We start from the raw sequence: 15,708 nt of genomic DNA on the forward strand, positions 1-15,708 counted from the left end.
AGAAATTTGCATTCTTGGGCTAGATAATATGCTGTGGTAAATGTGCTAACACTGATTCACAGGAGCTGAGGATCTGCTGCAACATTTTATACCCTAAGAAAAGTCTCTTATTTTGATTTCCCAATCTAATATGTGTGGAGGTTGCAAATACTTTATATTGGCATTATTGTTTGAGAGTCTTTTTCAGTTCTCCTTTTTAGAAAGATCAAATCATCTTCCTCGATATTCTGTGCACTTAAATAGAAAATTACCACTTACCTAGGAGCTTGCTTACAGATTCACTTACAGAAACTTACAGATTGAAGCAATTTAGTTTAATTTCCACAAGTTTAATACAGTACCCTCAACATTCCAGCACAGCAATGCTTCTGATAACCTGATTAGTAAAACTGTATATGCATTTATAGAAATGTGAAAGTTACACTAAGATCTATATTCTTGAAGTCTCATTGCTTTCCTTTCTCATTACTGAATAAAACAAATCCGGGATATTGTACTTAATTATGGGAAAGAGGTATCAGACTACTTTTATTTTAACTGTATTAAAAATGTTGGTAACTACTCTAGGTGCAATAGCCTAAAAGCCTAGCTTAGCTCATAAACCCAGAAGATGTATGAAAACACACTTCCCCTGAAAAGGAATTTTTACAACTGTGTATTTACAAGGAGTTCACAAAACTAGCAATGCATTCATTTTTCAGATGAAGTATCCATAGCCTGTAGAATAATTCAAACAGGTGCTAATTAGGTGTACAGAAAGGCCACTGAGAATAACTTATATGTCCCCCTGCAACAGAAAAAAACCCTGAATAAATGTTAATTGCTTATATTATGCAACGAATTATTTTAAGATGGCACTAAATTAGCTGCAAATATAATTACAAAGTACTGGGTAATTTACTAAAGATTAATTGAAATGATTAAGTGCAAAGAGCATAATTTTGCAAGGTAGTATTAATATTTTGTGCACAGAAAAAAAAAGACCAACGTGGTTTATTCTCTATTTATTACAATCTCTTGGCTAGTATTTATTTTTTGGTGGCTTAATATTTAATACAATTCAATTGTAGTTATCTAGAGAGTGACAGTGGAAACAAGAAGAGAATTCAGTATTGGGAATAATTCTAGACTTCTGAGGAAATGGGAAGAAGACCTTGTTGTGTTCTTTTTGACTAGCACATGTCTGAGCAATAATGACATTGACTCTAAGATGTTTCAGTTTTCATTAACACACAGGCCATATGCCATTCCAAGAAGCACTAGAGCAGTGAAATGCTATAAAATGAAAATAAATGCCTCAGATGTTTGGCCAGTCGTAACACTAAGCACTTATGGTGCTGTGATGCTCAATGTGCAGGACAGAGAATGTGTCCTACTTCTACAGAGTTGAGTCTACCCATGTCCAGAGACATGGGGAAAACATCTCTATCAATTGATTCCCACTTAAAAAAAATGGGTAGACTACTTATTGATTTTCAATAAAAGGTTGAAATCCCACTGACACCATGCGAGTTAGGAAATTTCAACTGTAATTTCAGCTTAAACCTCAAATTTTGTTTATTGTGAAGAGTCCAATTCAGGAACATAGGAACTTTCTGGATTTTTGTCCTACTCAGTATCTTACTTCAATATGTGTTTCATCCCCTTTCACTTGAACACATCTTGCTTGACACTAATAGTGTGCAATACTGAATAAGAATAGCTCAGCAAACCTGGGCAAAAAGGCTCAATTACCATTAAAATCAAGTCTGTGCACAACATCCATTAGGACAATACTGAGAAGACTCATACAGGATTAGAGAGTCAAATTTAAAATTATGATACATGTTGCAGTCTTGGTATCAAAAGGAAACAGGGATACATTAAATACAGATCTGATTTAAGAGATCAGAGAGATGTGAATCTCACAGGCAGATTCCCATACACAGAGCCTCTGAAGCCAATGCAGCTGGACAGTATTACTTGTGTTGCCCTTATCAAGCTCTGGCAGACATTTGCACCTCAAAAGGCTCATTACCACAAGATCAGAATCACAGTTCCTCATGCAATGACAAAGTACCTGGTGCGCCAGAAAACAGGGCATAACACTGGCAATGTGCAAGGCAGAAAAAAATGCAAGGTTGAAAATGAGAGGCCAGACTGTGTAAAGCATCTAAATTGCAAAATCCAGTCCAGTTCCTAGCAGGTGTCTGTGGAGTAGCCTGAAAGTGCAAGCTCTAGATTCTGTGTTGTTCTTTGCCTGGCCAGTCTCCATGAGCTGATTTGGAGAGGTGTAAAAGCCACTTGAAATCAGCTGAGAACACCTGTCTCAGGGCCTCCGAGAGGGCAGCTGGACGTGGCCATGCACTGGCCCCTGCAGCCCCCCACATCTCTGACCACCCAGATTCACTCTTCCCTCACACTTCCACGGCCAGGAAGGGGACTAGTGACACACAGACCTCCTGAACCTCTTACAGGAACCTGGTGTAACACAGAGCCCCAGGAGCAGTGAAACACTAAGAACTGACACTACAGCAGTTTCATCTGATCTGGTAAGAAGCCTCCATCGCTATCAACAGAAAATTGCAGATTGATTTTACTCACAAATGTATGACAGCAGTTACCGTCCAACGCTGGCATTCACAAATGCGGGCACAGCAAAATATTAAAAGGAAGTCACAGCAAAACAATAAACAATCAAAAATACAACTCATAACTGTTAGGCAAGGCTACAGCAATGCTCTTAGACTGGTACCTTCTTTGACACTGAGATTAGATAGACAAGTTGAAAAGTATTTTGAATTTAGATCTTTGTAATTGCATCATAATTACAGTGTTCTGGATAACAAAATAAGGTTTTGTAAACCAGGTATCTTATTCATCTGAAAAGGAATACATCCTTTATCTGACATGGACAGTTGGTGTTGCCTTTCCTGGTATAGATGTCTTGTTTGATGGAAAACATTCATTTTAAATATGTAAATGCAACTGATCCTGGGGAAAAAAAAATTATAAACCATTAGTAGAAATACACTGCATTGCCCTTAAAAACTGCACTTTTGATACACATATTTCATGCTGGTTTGACCAGTACTCTTCTTACAGTGTAAAATGTATTAGTGTGAAATGTATTAATTGATGTGGAGTCCTCTTTCCTCATTCTGCAACAATTTGTGTCTATTAAAACATTGGTTGAATCCAAAGAAATGAGTTGATTCTCTCTCAAGGTCTGAACCTGTTCTGTTTTGTTACAGAAACTTTAAAAGGGCTCTCTTGTTTAGCTTGAGAGGTGAGTGCTACATCATAAAAATACTTGCCAGCCAACTTCCAAATTCAAACACTTGATTTTTCAGAGGTTTCTGGTTGGCAAGATTATGACATTTAGTAGCAACAAATAATCCCTTGGGTGAGTTATTCCATCCATGACTCCTGCAGGGTTTCTGCAGCTCCCTCTGCTGCAGCTGAACATGAGTGGGATCACCACTCAAAATCTTTCACAGAACACACCTCAGAAAGACACTTAACTCTGGGTATTCAAGTTCCCTCTCTGAAGGTGAGAAAAACTGAAAACTCTACGCTTCACAGCTGAAATCTGGCAGGATCAGAGCCCAGCCCTGGAACCTCTGTCCATAGGAATCCTGACAGTGTGCAAATGTGAGTGCACCTGCTTGAATGGTGACTGAGCATCTCAAGTGTGAGAACACTAAATCAGGAGTCAGGTTCACAAGCATCAGACATGAATTGCTCCAGTGAAACCACAGTGGTTGGTGTTACCCCAGGAGCAGGTGGTGTCAGCACCTGAAGTACATCTCTGTGTGTACACACAGGGCAGCCTCTCCAACAACAGCCATCACAACACACTCTTTAGGACTGCAAGGCATTACAGAGTTCTGTCACTGTACAAATGACACAACTTGCACACCTCCTCAGGTACCACAGCACTTTTCCAAAGGGTACTGAAAACGAATACAAGAAGCAGCATTTTTAATTATGGTTCCATGGACTGGTGCAGCTCACAAACCCTGGAAAACACAGGACAGCCATTTCAGTACTTTTGGGAAAACTGATTTTCACTGATCTGACTGGGAAGCCCTGATTAGAGATAGTAATATCCTTATCATTTTGAAAAATCAGAATTAAAATACAAAATACTTCATGTTAATGTAAGCACCTTTTCCATTTTATCTACTTGTTTCAACATTAAAATCTTTTAGAAAACTTAGCTGCGGCCACTTTAGAGGCACTGCCTTCGCAGCTGGGTGTGTCCACAGTTCTGATCATACCTTTACATTGGCAAATACGATCTAAGAGCCCAAACTAGAAATCGGACTCAAGCCCCACCTTTGCAAATGTAACTAGACAAGTTCACTAACACTGTCTGAAAACAAAGTGTAGTCAGCCTTTGTTCATTTATTGTATGCTTTTTCTGAATTATTGCCACTTTGTAATAACATCCAGCAGCAGCACTGGCACACGGCACCTTCTTTAAGTCAGGCTTTTATAATCAAAGTTGTCAATAAAAAGCCTGAAGCTGGTTAGTAAGATACAGGGTTCTTCTTTTGAGTAATGTCAGTGACTGTGTAACTCCAAGTATCAAAGAGATGTTTTACAAAAAAATGAAGGCAAGTGTTTTACATCAAATCTTACAAAACTGTACATAATAAGTCTGCAACATGAAAATGGCCATTAAACTGTTGTAATAGTTATGAAATGTAGTAAGTGTAACAATTTGAATGTTTCATATATTTATCATATTAATCACTGTATTCAACAGTTGTGTTTGTATACATATATTCAATGGCACTGTAAACAGTTGTTGGAAAACACACATTAACTCTTAACCCATTAGAAGTTATTATAGTACTTTTTCATCTGAAAACTTAAAACACATCAATGTATCATTGATTAGAAAACAAAGCCTTGTAATATAATAATGCACATTTGACATTTTCTAAGGTAGCAATCAAGATGAGGCAAAACAGAGAATGTTCTAGATTTCAGTGTGTTTTACATTTACACCTAACGTGATACAAAATTTTAAACATTAAATGTAATTAAATAATACATAGTTTATGAAACAGTTGATTTCAGGGACCCATACTGCACAAAATCTAGTTAGAGTCTAATGGGAGTTCCCAATAATTTATATCGCTGGGATCTTTATGGAAAACTTGAGTTGGTATGTAACATCATATAGGCAAAGTAAGTTTGAACTGAATTACCTTTTTTTTTCCTCTGTACAGAGCTGCATTCAAGTGGATAAAACATTATTATGTTTATTTATGTTTCTGGACATTCATCCAATAAGCCTTGAACATATGCTTAAGCATTTGTTAATGACATTTTGTGGGGCAGGGAAACTCCCTATCTATATCCCTCAGTAAACAAAGTGGTTCTATTTTTTTTCCATAATTAAGGCAACTATACTGATATATTAGACACACCATACACTTTTATGTTGCTTCCTACAATCTAAATAGTAAGAGTGAAAAGAAGTTTCAAACATGCTTTGAACTTCTTGATCACTCAGGAATTTCATCAAGCTGGTAGAGAGTACTTCACCTGCTCTAGTGGGAGATGTTGCTGCTCATAGCAGGGGTATTGGGACTAGATGATCTTTAAGGTCCATTCCAACCCCTTAACATTCTATGAACTGTAGACACAGCTTGTTAGCTGTTCACTGAAAACATAAAGTATGGATTGGCTTGAATTTGAAGACTGACCATTCATATAACTTATCAGAAAAATTAAACAAACAAAAACAGCCAGTCAAATTCTAGCAAATGAAATCGATAAAAGCAGTAACACACCCATACATAGTTTCTGTGTTTTCCATTACTTCTACCCCATAACTTAAGCTACTCAGATCCTTATCACCATCCCCTCTGTATCTTGGGTGGGCTTTGCCAAAGGCTATCTCCAGATATTGTAAGTGATGACACTTGGTATCTGCCAACTCCAGCACAGCATTTCATATTTATTCTAACATACCACATAAACTAGAGAACCATTTAGTTTTGTTTTCTGTTGGGTAAGGCTGCAGGTATAAATGACAGTGAACAGAAGCAGTAGCACAATGGCTGCAAGGCAACACAGCTACAGCAGACAATGCCACAGAACTGCCAGTGCTGCTAAAACAAGGGAGGGGCTCAGGGCTGGGCTGCTCCCACTTCCATTTACACTGTGTTTGGAGGATGACTTGACAGTGCTTCTGGTGGTTGTAGTGTCAATCTTTTTCACAGTCGGTTTTGGTTCGTTTCTGTTCTCTGGATGGGTTTTCTTGTCCTTGAGTATATCTGAAAATGCGAAAGTAAATGTAAGATTAATCACAAATCTTTTAAACAGGGGCTTTAAGTTCTGTTGCTGGAACATGTTGTATACTCACTCTGAACAACTGAAATGTGTATAGAGAGTGATGGGGCACTTGCACTAATGTTGCATTTGGACCCAGTGTGGCTCCTCTGTCCTCAGCACCCACCACTCTGCTCAACAAGTCTTCTCTGACTGCCCGGGTCTACTTGGCTACGCACAGACACTGCCTGAGCAGAATAACAGGTATTCTGCATTGCAGTGGCTGCTCTCAGAGCCTGACCTTCTCCCACAAAAAGTACCTTCGGTTTCACCTGGGATGGGAACTGTCTCATGCTTTAAAACACCATGTTACAACTGAGTGGTTTAGTAACAGATCCCAGTGAAGCAACCGCCAAGCTGGTGAGATGGTGCCGGAGGAGACTGGAAAGCACATGGACTTAATAGAATCATAGAATGGTTTGGGTTGGAAGGGACCTTAAAGATCTTCTAGTTCCAACACCCTGCCACGGGCAGAGGTGCCAGCTGCTATCCCAGGTTGCTCTGAGCCCCATCCAACATTGCTTTGGAACACTTACAGGGATGGGGCAGCCACAGCTTCTCTGGGCAACCTATTAGGGTGCCTCAGCACCCTCTGAGTAAAGAACTTCTTCCTAGGATCTAAACTAATCTTTCCTCTTTTTGTTTCAAATCATTACCCCTTGCCCTATCTGCCCGTGTAAAGAGTTGCTCCCCCTCCTTTTTGTAAGTCCCCTTCCAGATGCATTTTGGGGCAATTCCACCCATTTTTATATAAAAGACTGGATTCAGAAGAAAGTAGGAGTAGTTCTTTATTGTAAAAACATGGTTTTTTTTTCTTTAATGACAAAAGGATCAGTCTCCAGTTATCTAAACATTCCCAAGCTATTTGCAAGTATTGCTGAGATCATATTGCCCTTGAACCCTCTCACTGGCATTGTGGAGAATGAAAAAAACCCACTATATCATCTGCTGAAGGGATGATGATTTTACAGTCAGTCTGTAAAAACACACCTGAGTTTTTGGCAAAAAACAAATGCCTACCTGGAAGAATTTATAATTAACAATAAATGTTCAAGTCTGAGCTTAAAGGATTTCTGATACTAATGAAAGCAGTGCACATACACAAGAAAGCAAAAGGCATAGATTTGTAATGCAGATGAAAAAACAGTCCAATCTTAAAATAAAAACTCTGAATCACAGAAGCAAGTTCCTGGCAGAAATTGGAAAGATGGAAAGTACTCCAGAAATGTAAATGCAATCTGAGATCATTGTCTGCATGTCACTAGTTCTGAACAACCATCAATAAATTCACTTGATAATAAAAATGAGCTATTGTATTGGGAAAGCACACATTGTTCTTCTGCCAGAATAAATTGCAAAAGAAATGCAATGGATTCCTCCATTTTATCATAATATCAACATTAATCCCAGACGAATGTGTGATTCCTAGACCTCACTCAAGAGGGACTGCAGGGAAGGGACACTGGCTGGCAAGGGATACAGTGAAAAAAGGGTAGTCTGACAGCGCACTCCAAATTCCTTATGGCAAAACGTGTCCCTAGCTCCTCTTTGATTCCAACCTGCAATGGATGTAACAGAAAGGAGGGGGAGGAAAAAGCATGCTCCAAATGTTTAGAAAATATCAGTATTCTGAGGACATTTAAGGAAAAATGGACAACCTTCAGACTGTCATTAAAGTAAATTAAGAATAAATCATGGAAATAGGTGTGTTCTGACACTGCCTAGAGTCCTTTCTATCACTGTCATTCTCCTTTGCAACTGCAGTAAAGGTGCTATTTCTCTGCTGCCTCTTATATCATCCTAGCCTGCTGACTTCAGCTCTCTGGGGCCAGCTGATTAAATTAAGACCTCACTCAGGTAAATCTATTCCCCTCTTTGGGCTGGCCATGTCCAGCATTGTAACTTGATTGGCATCTATAAATCGGGCAGACTGAAATGTATTAATTTGTTTATTTTCTTACTATTGACTTAACAAAAAATCCAAGGTAAGATTTAATGCTATCAGAGAGGCTGTTGGTTTTTAAAAGCTTTCCTCTCAGTGACTGCTTAATGCACTGCATAACAAGTGTTAAATAATACATTAGAAAACTCTGCCTTTATCTTTTCCAGGGAAAGGACCACATTCTGAATTCTCTCTCTGTCTTCACAGCAGAGTATCTTCCGATGCTATTCATGGCCAATTCTAATCTGGCATCTAATTGTGCAAACCTGGAATTTTATTTAAAATGTTCTGTTTTCTCCTTTCTTAAAACTAAATAAAAATAGCCCAACTTCTAGTCAAAATCTTTTTCAATCCTATATTTATTTTTTAAGGCCCAAATTTTAGCAGTGTAAAGAATTCCAGTTTCCTCAGAGTTCCTGTTGCTTACTCACTCCAGGATTTTGGCTGAGAAACTCTGAGTTAAATGAGTTTTTCCCCTTAAATCTTTTTCTGAGTCAGATATAGGTAAAGTTCAGTCTACTGCTGACATTCAGAAGGCAAAAAATAGTGATCATGCTGGGAAAAAATAAAGTGTCAGTGTGACGACTAGCACAGAAATGAAACTCCAGTCTCAACAAAGCGAACCCCAGATGTTCAGCACTCATGAATGCAGCCCAGAGAGTATGACTTCATAGAAACAACCAACCAAATCCCACAGCTTTGGTTTGTCCTAGTATTTACTTTCTGCATTTTAAAGGCTTTATGGTTCCCAATTAGAAGCTTTCTCCATAGCTAGAAACTTCCTTTCACCATCAGTCCCTCTCTCCTTCCCAGAAATGGAGTGGTTAAAATCTCTGAAGGCGCCAGCTAACCTCAGGCTGACACATGTGATGGCCTTTTGGATGCTGGTAGATGAATATTATTCTATGCTGTTTATTTATCACTGCAATGTGATGGTGACACAGCCACTGCAGTAGCTACTGTGCTGTTCCTCATCCAGGCTCCCAGTGCGAATATTCAAATCCTGCCAAAAAGGATACTTAGTGAAGGCAGCTGACTGCCAAAGCAGCCTTTCGGGACTCTTGCCGAGGACAAGGTCTGTTGAGTCAGAGTTCCTCCAGGCCCCGTGATTACTCTGAGCACAGGGAACAACAGCTCAGCTAGTCCAGGGGATTGAGTCCACTTCCTCAGCTGAACTTTCATCTGTGTTAACTGCTGTTAAACTAATAACTTGACGGTATAAACAAAGCACATAATGAAAATTACTTGACCCTGCTGTTTAGAGCATTCAGGATTATCTTCACCTCAAAGATCTAACCACAGATTGCTACCCAGTAATGCATGTGCTGTTCTGACGGCACTAAACTACTCATAAATACTTACATGGATCAATACCATTCCTCTGAGAGGCCAGCTTAGGATGAAAGGGAGATCAAAACTGTCACTGTCATCTAATTTAGGAACAGGAAACCTCCCCTATAGTGAGGGCTGAGCATGCCTTTCAAATGCATTTGGTGAGTCCTACGTTAAAGCACACCTTAATCTTAGCCAGTAATGTTACAGGGGTGAAACAACGTGATTATTTTTTAGATTATTACCAGGTTATCTGACACAAGTTCAAGTCATATTGACACCCCAGTTGTTAGCTCCCCCCTCCTAGGCCAAATGATTTGCAGTTTGCTACTGCTAGGAATTATCAAATATGTAACTATTTCTTGGTGTACTTGCATACTGCTGCTCTCTAAGGAACAGTATCAGCAAGGTCTGCTTTAAACTATTTATGTTTCTGATGGTCCTGCCAAGGGATGACCAAATTCAGCTACTTAACAGAAACCTCTTTCCATTGCTGTCCTTCTCTTGATCTGACTTGAGTTCAGCCCTTTCCCTGGGACTGTAAACAATCAGTGTGAGGGAGCCTTTCCCTGCAAAGATCTGCCAGTGCCACTGGACCCTCCTCATCTCCTGAGACATGCCCAGCACTGTCTCCATTGAGATGAAACATAAATGCAAAGACTCCCTCCCTGCTGCAGACAGAGAAAGTACTTGTGGAGCAAAGGAAAAGAGCAGGAAGGGAAGGGCAGGTGAATTGGCTGATCTCCCACCGAGGAAGCGGGATCAGTTTTGGAGAAACCTGTGTTTGAGCTGTCCCAGCACCCTTAAGATCCAGCCCTTGTTGCCCTCCCCGTCACACCGAGCAGAGGGTCTCTGGCAGACCCTGCTTTGTAGAGCAGTGCCAAGGCACCAGTGCCTGGGGAAGAACCTGCTGGGGCCCCAGTACTTGCTCCTCCACCACTGCCATTGTCACTGACCAACAGCTCTGCTGCCTGCATCCATCTAAGGCTACAGACCTTCTTACCAGACAAGTGTACAGCCCCTGCCAGGGGATGCTGAATAAAAACAAACCAGAGAGGTCTGCCCGACTAGTCTTGTAAATGTAAATTACAGCAGCCTGGTTTCTAATGGAGTGGCGCACTGACAGCAGCAAATCCATGCTCATCAATCCACCATGCCCATATCAAAGTGGGGATTCTGAACACGTTTCCATCAGTTTTACACCACGAGCTGCTAGGGAGATCTTCCAACCCAGCTATTTGGGGAGACGAAAGAAGGGGAGATTGTTTATTTCTGCTTTCCCACATTAATTACATCAAGTCAGGCCTGTCTATTTCTTCCTAGACTTTCATGCAAACACCGTGCTTTGAAAAGACAGAATGTCAGCATCTACGATAGCAAATTAATGCCTTGGTCTTGAATGCCTAATCATGGTTGTAATGATACTCATAATGCAGGTCTAAAGTGAACTGGTCAGCACCTGCAGTTCTCTCCACACTGGAACTCAGTTGCTTGATAAATTTCCCTTCGATCACAGGCTTGGGTTTGGCTGACAGCTTCATAAGAGAATTAAAGCTAGGTGCAACTTGGTGGAACAGGCTCTTAAATTACAGTAGATGCTGCAGTGTTATTATTAGCTTTTTATCACCTCTGGTAGCAAAAGCTGAAATTACTTTTACATATTCAAAGGAAGAAGCTCTGAAACAAAACAATGCTGTCACCATAAAACGTACCAACAATTTCCAAATAATCCATTATCCTGACATTAAGACCAGCACTAATTATTTCCAGTTACAGCTGCAGCAGAGAAATGGAAACGGGAATGTGAGAACTCCTGAGGTGTGATAACTTGTGATCCAATTCTCCAAATTCTGGAGTCTGTTATTGTCCACTATATAATACCAGTCAGTAAAAAGTGGGTGCAATATATCCCTTTTGGAGTTAGCAGAAGGAAATAATGAACAGCTCTGCAGTCTCCCATGTATGTACTGTTCTACCATTTTCTATTTCAGCCTGAGAATATGGTGTCCATAGAAGCCTTTTCCCCACACACCTTCTTACGGAAACTCGGTGTTAGGAGGAAAAAAACCATTTAATCAGAAAATAGAAGAAATACCAACTGCATAGGTCAGCCTCCCCACTTAACTCCTGAGTGGCATTAGGTTCAGGCCAGCCTCTTCAGAAGAGCTGGGGGACAAGATTATGGGGGTCAACTGATGTGTTCTCTTTCGGTTCTGAAGATTTTTCCATTTCTCTTTTTAAGGAGCGAGTGAGTGAAGTTGGCCTTGAGGGGAGAGTCAGAAATTGGGACTAGGATTATCTAGGTCCAGATTTTAATTCTGCATTAAACTCTGTGTGATCTCTGGCAGATTACCTCTCCTGTAGACCAGTGTGAGAACTACTTTATTTCCTGCATATTTTGTGCATATTGGATGCAAATTCTTCATCCTGAGAAGAACCACACCCACTCTCTTCAAGAAATAACATTGGCTGGAACTTTCAGAACTAAAGTCAAATGCAACAAAGGAAAAAAAAGGCAATAAAAAAAGCAGGAACAACTATGAGACAATTTGAGATTTCAGGTACCTAGAAGCCAAACTTACACGAAAAAGCTCCTTCCCCCATTACCAAACAATCTTTTTCTCTATATGCACTTGAATGCAATATATACATTTATAGAGAGAACAGGACATACTCTAAGGAAACCTGTCACTGTATGTGTTTGTCTTTCGATACAGAGCTGCCATAGCAAACGCTGCATGATTTTCAGGAGCCACAATAAAACTGCATTAGTTCTCAGGGCTAAAAAGTAAACCTGCACATATAACTGCCTCAGCTCCTGCCACAGTAAATGTCAACATAAAACAATTCATCTTTTCCTTGGGAAGAAATAACCTAACAAACCTTGTGTGATTCAGCAGTACTTCCATTAATGAATCAGTCATTTGCAAGAAAAGATTTTGTCATTTTGTTTACACTAATACAGGACTTATTCAAATGCAGACAAGCTGAAAGTATAAGCTTAAAACATGCCAAACATCTTTTACATTTCCTGGAAACATCTGTTTTTAGTCTAGTCCTAGGCACATGTTTGTGGTTGCAATGTTTAAGCTTGTTTAGTTTGCCAGATACCTCGTACATAGTGCAGCACAGCTGATGTGATATCCTGAAACACAGTATGGAAGTATCTGTAAAACATGATGTTCCCAGTAAATCTGTTCAACATTCATTGTAACTTTCTTGTAATAAAAGAAACAACTAAAAAGCTCTGTGACTGCGTTCTGCCATCACCGTGTGCTGCAATTAATTATTTAAGTTTAGAAATTCTGTACATGCCTCACTAGTAATATCATGAAGACTGAGAGCAATCCTGATATCACATGCCTGACATGCTCAAAACTCCTATTAAACTTAATGGGAGTTTGGGGGGATGTGAGGAATGCAGGGCTGACCTTTATGGTTAAAGATGAATGTGTGCTCTAGACTTCAAAGATTAGGTGCCCCTGCCAGTTTGCAGTGTGCAAATGATCAGCACGCCAAGTGCTGAAGGCATCTGCTAAATATCACGCCACGGCTCAAAGCTGTAATTAAGAAAAATATAAACTGGCTCAAGGAAGAAAAATATTAGTAATAATTGAAAATGCTTTGGCTGTTGCTTTTGTCCTGGTGATCTCATTAGTTTTGGTTACAGAAACAGTTCTCATACTGGCTGACGTGGGGCGTGCTTTGTTTGTGCTCTCCAACCCACATCTTTCCCAGTTAAATTTCATTGCTCAATACAAAGGTCAAATCGAAGGCTTAATTAAATTGTATATGGGGAAACTATAAACTTATTTTGGAAGGGAGTATGAAAACATTTGAAGCCATCCCAACTCCTCTCCCCCAGACACTCCTTAATTTCTTGAGAAGAAAAGGAGCATGTGCTGTTGGCACTCTTTTCCCTAAGGGGAAACTGCACCTTCTCTTGCTTAAAAATTTCTGTGTTTCAAATATCCAGCATTTTCATTAACTGCTAATTGTATTTGCAATTGACATTTGTAATGAGGATTTTAATTTAGCTCTGCAGCTCTAAACAGACAAAGCTCCATTTTGTGAAAGGCCTGAAAATGATATTATAGTAGCAGTAGTGTCAGTTCAACTTACAGCAAGGATTTGCACTTCATCTGCCAAACTTTAGACAGGACTTGTATCACAAAAATAAATACTTTTACCCATCTCCTTCAAATTGGGCACATGTCTCTCAGCCCTCAGGCCTAGAACTGAAAAGCAGTACTGAAAACCTCCCAGGTCATATCCAAGAAGCTTGTACAGTTTCTTCATGCCACAGGAAGACATCATAAAGCTTAAGAGTAAGGTCAGGCCTGAGTAGGTTACAACCTGTGCACTGGCAGCACCACTCCCCAGGGAAGTTTAGGCTTCCATGTGCCAGGTTAGCTGCCCAACCTGGGTGTTTATGCACCACTGAGATTCTCAGAGTTCCCATTCAGCTGCTGCCCAGCCCTAGGGGCGTAATGATTCCCTAGATCTTTCCGTTTCCATCTTCAAAAGCCCTCCAATGTGATTGTTTCTGCAGCTCACTGCACACACAAGCCCTGGGGGGTGTGGTGGAGGCGGAGGATAGCCTGCAGGTCTGCTCTTTCTTGGCCAGATCAGGCTTGTGGGATCACACCAAATGGTAAGGGAGCAGAGAGGCATCTGCCAGCTGGGGCAGCAGTTAAACTGTGCACCCATGAGAGTTGATGGTCTAGGCTCAGATCCTTCCTGCAGGTGATTTTGAAAGGGTGCTTGAACCCAGGTCTCTCCTGCCCTGTCCATCAGAGAAGGTACACAGGGACAGGTGTTTCTGAGACTGAAGCAGGCTCTGCTCTAACTACTTGGGTTTACCCTGGCAGCAAACTGGCCCAAAACACACCGGAAAGAATGACTCAAATTAAGTAACAGGGTGACAGGTAAAAGAGAAGAGACAATAGAAACTGCTCTGTCCCACTGCATGAGGTCTCTTCATGCCTCCCCAAGGAGATAGCAGCAAGGAGCAGGAAGATGGACTGCTCACTGCTTAGGAAGCCACCCTCTCACATTTTAGTATAAGCAGATGTCATATCCATAGGGAGTGAGAAGGAGAAAATAAACCACAGCACAGCTGCCCTTCCACCTAAGAGTTGTGACTCAGGGCAGAGCCCTTGTAGCTCAGCTGCTTTTGAAGCAAGGCAGGGGGCATTCAACACATGCACTGTGGGCAGCTCCAGCAAATCCCCGAGTGGAATAACCACAAACACGGCATCAACCTCCAGCATGGCAGGCACAGAAAAATAATCACAAGCATCTCTAAGAGACGTCTGAAATGTTCTTTTCACCCTGCAAAAATGCTGCTCTCATCCTTCCTGATTCTTTAAAAGTTGGTAAAATTCTTCCAGTTATTCCCATTGCTCCCTAAGGAACTCCTGCTGCAAGATTCTGAAGTCACCAGAACCCAACGGCAACAGTGAGGATTTAAAACATTCCTTGTATTTCTGTTATATCTTGAGCAGAGACAGAAAGTTATACTAAAAATTTCGGAAAGAGATTGTGGTGGTGGGAAACAGTTTTTCCCCCTGAAGTTATAAAATGGTAAAACCCCAGGGGGTGGTGACCCTTGAAGTTTTGAGGTTTTAGCCAATGAGCGCTTCTGCAAAATATAAACATATCACAAGCAGAACGAAGAGAAGGTAGTTGTAGTGGTTGTTAGAAGAAGTAGCCATGTTGTAGGAGCCACGAGGAGAAACAGCAGCAGCCCCACTGGGGGCTGGGCCCCCCCAGCCCCCAGTGGGGGGGGCTGCAGGGACTTGGAACAGTGTTAGACTGAGCTAAGTGCCTGTAGCTAGAAAGCTGAAGGAGTTTTCTCCACCTTGAGTGAGCAGAGACAGAGCAGCAGCAGAAGCAGCGTCCAGAGATTGTGGCTAAGAGCCAAGAGATAACTGAAGAAGCAGCAACAAACATGCAGTCAAGAAGACACAGAGATGTCTAATGAAGAGAGAGAGAGAGCAGGACTAAGCTCTAAACAGAGTTTTGGGGGTAAGAACTGAACCAGACCCCCCAAAACCCTTTTGAGACCCCTCTTAATTGGGGGTGGTGGACTCCTACTGGAT

General features: G+C 40.9%; 1 protein-coding gene across 2 annotated transcripts in view; it reads right to left on the minus strand.

Annotated features, from left to right (window-relative positions):
• Window positions 1-2,551: 2,551 nt before the first annotated feature.
• Window positions 2,552-15,708, minus strand: part of LOC113990140 (glypican-5-like) — a 359,722-nt gene continuing 346,565 nt past the window's right edge. For both annotated transcript variants that reach the window (XM_027725265.2, XM_027725264.2), the window contains one exon: window positions 2,552-6,275. In XM_027725265.2, the coding sequence (XP_027581066.1) occupies window positions 6,076-6,275 (200 nt within the window). In that variant the 3' untranslated portion in view covers window positions 2,552-6,075. The remainder of the gene's footprint in view (window positions 6,276-15,708) is intronic.

The sequence above is a fragment of the Pipra filicauda genome, unplaced genomic scaffold, assembly GCF_003945595.2.
Source record: "Pipra filicauda isolate LSUMZ 115617 unplaced genomic scaffold, ASM394559v2 scaffold186_size1760508_pilon, whole genome shotgun sequence".
In the NCBI taxonomy this organism is placed as follows: domain Eukaryota; kingdom Metazoa; phylum Chordata; class Aves; order Passeriformes; family Pipridae; genus Pipra; species Pipra filicauda.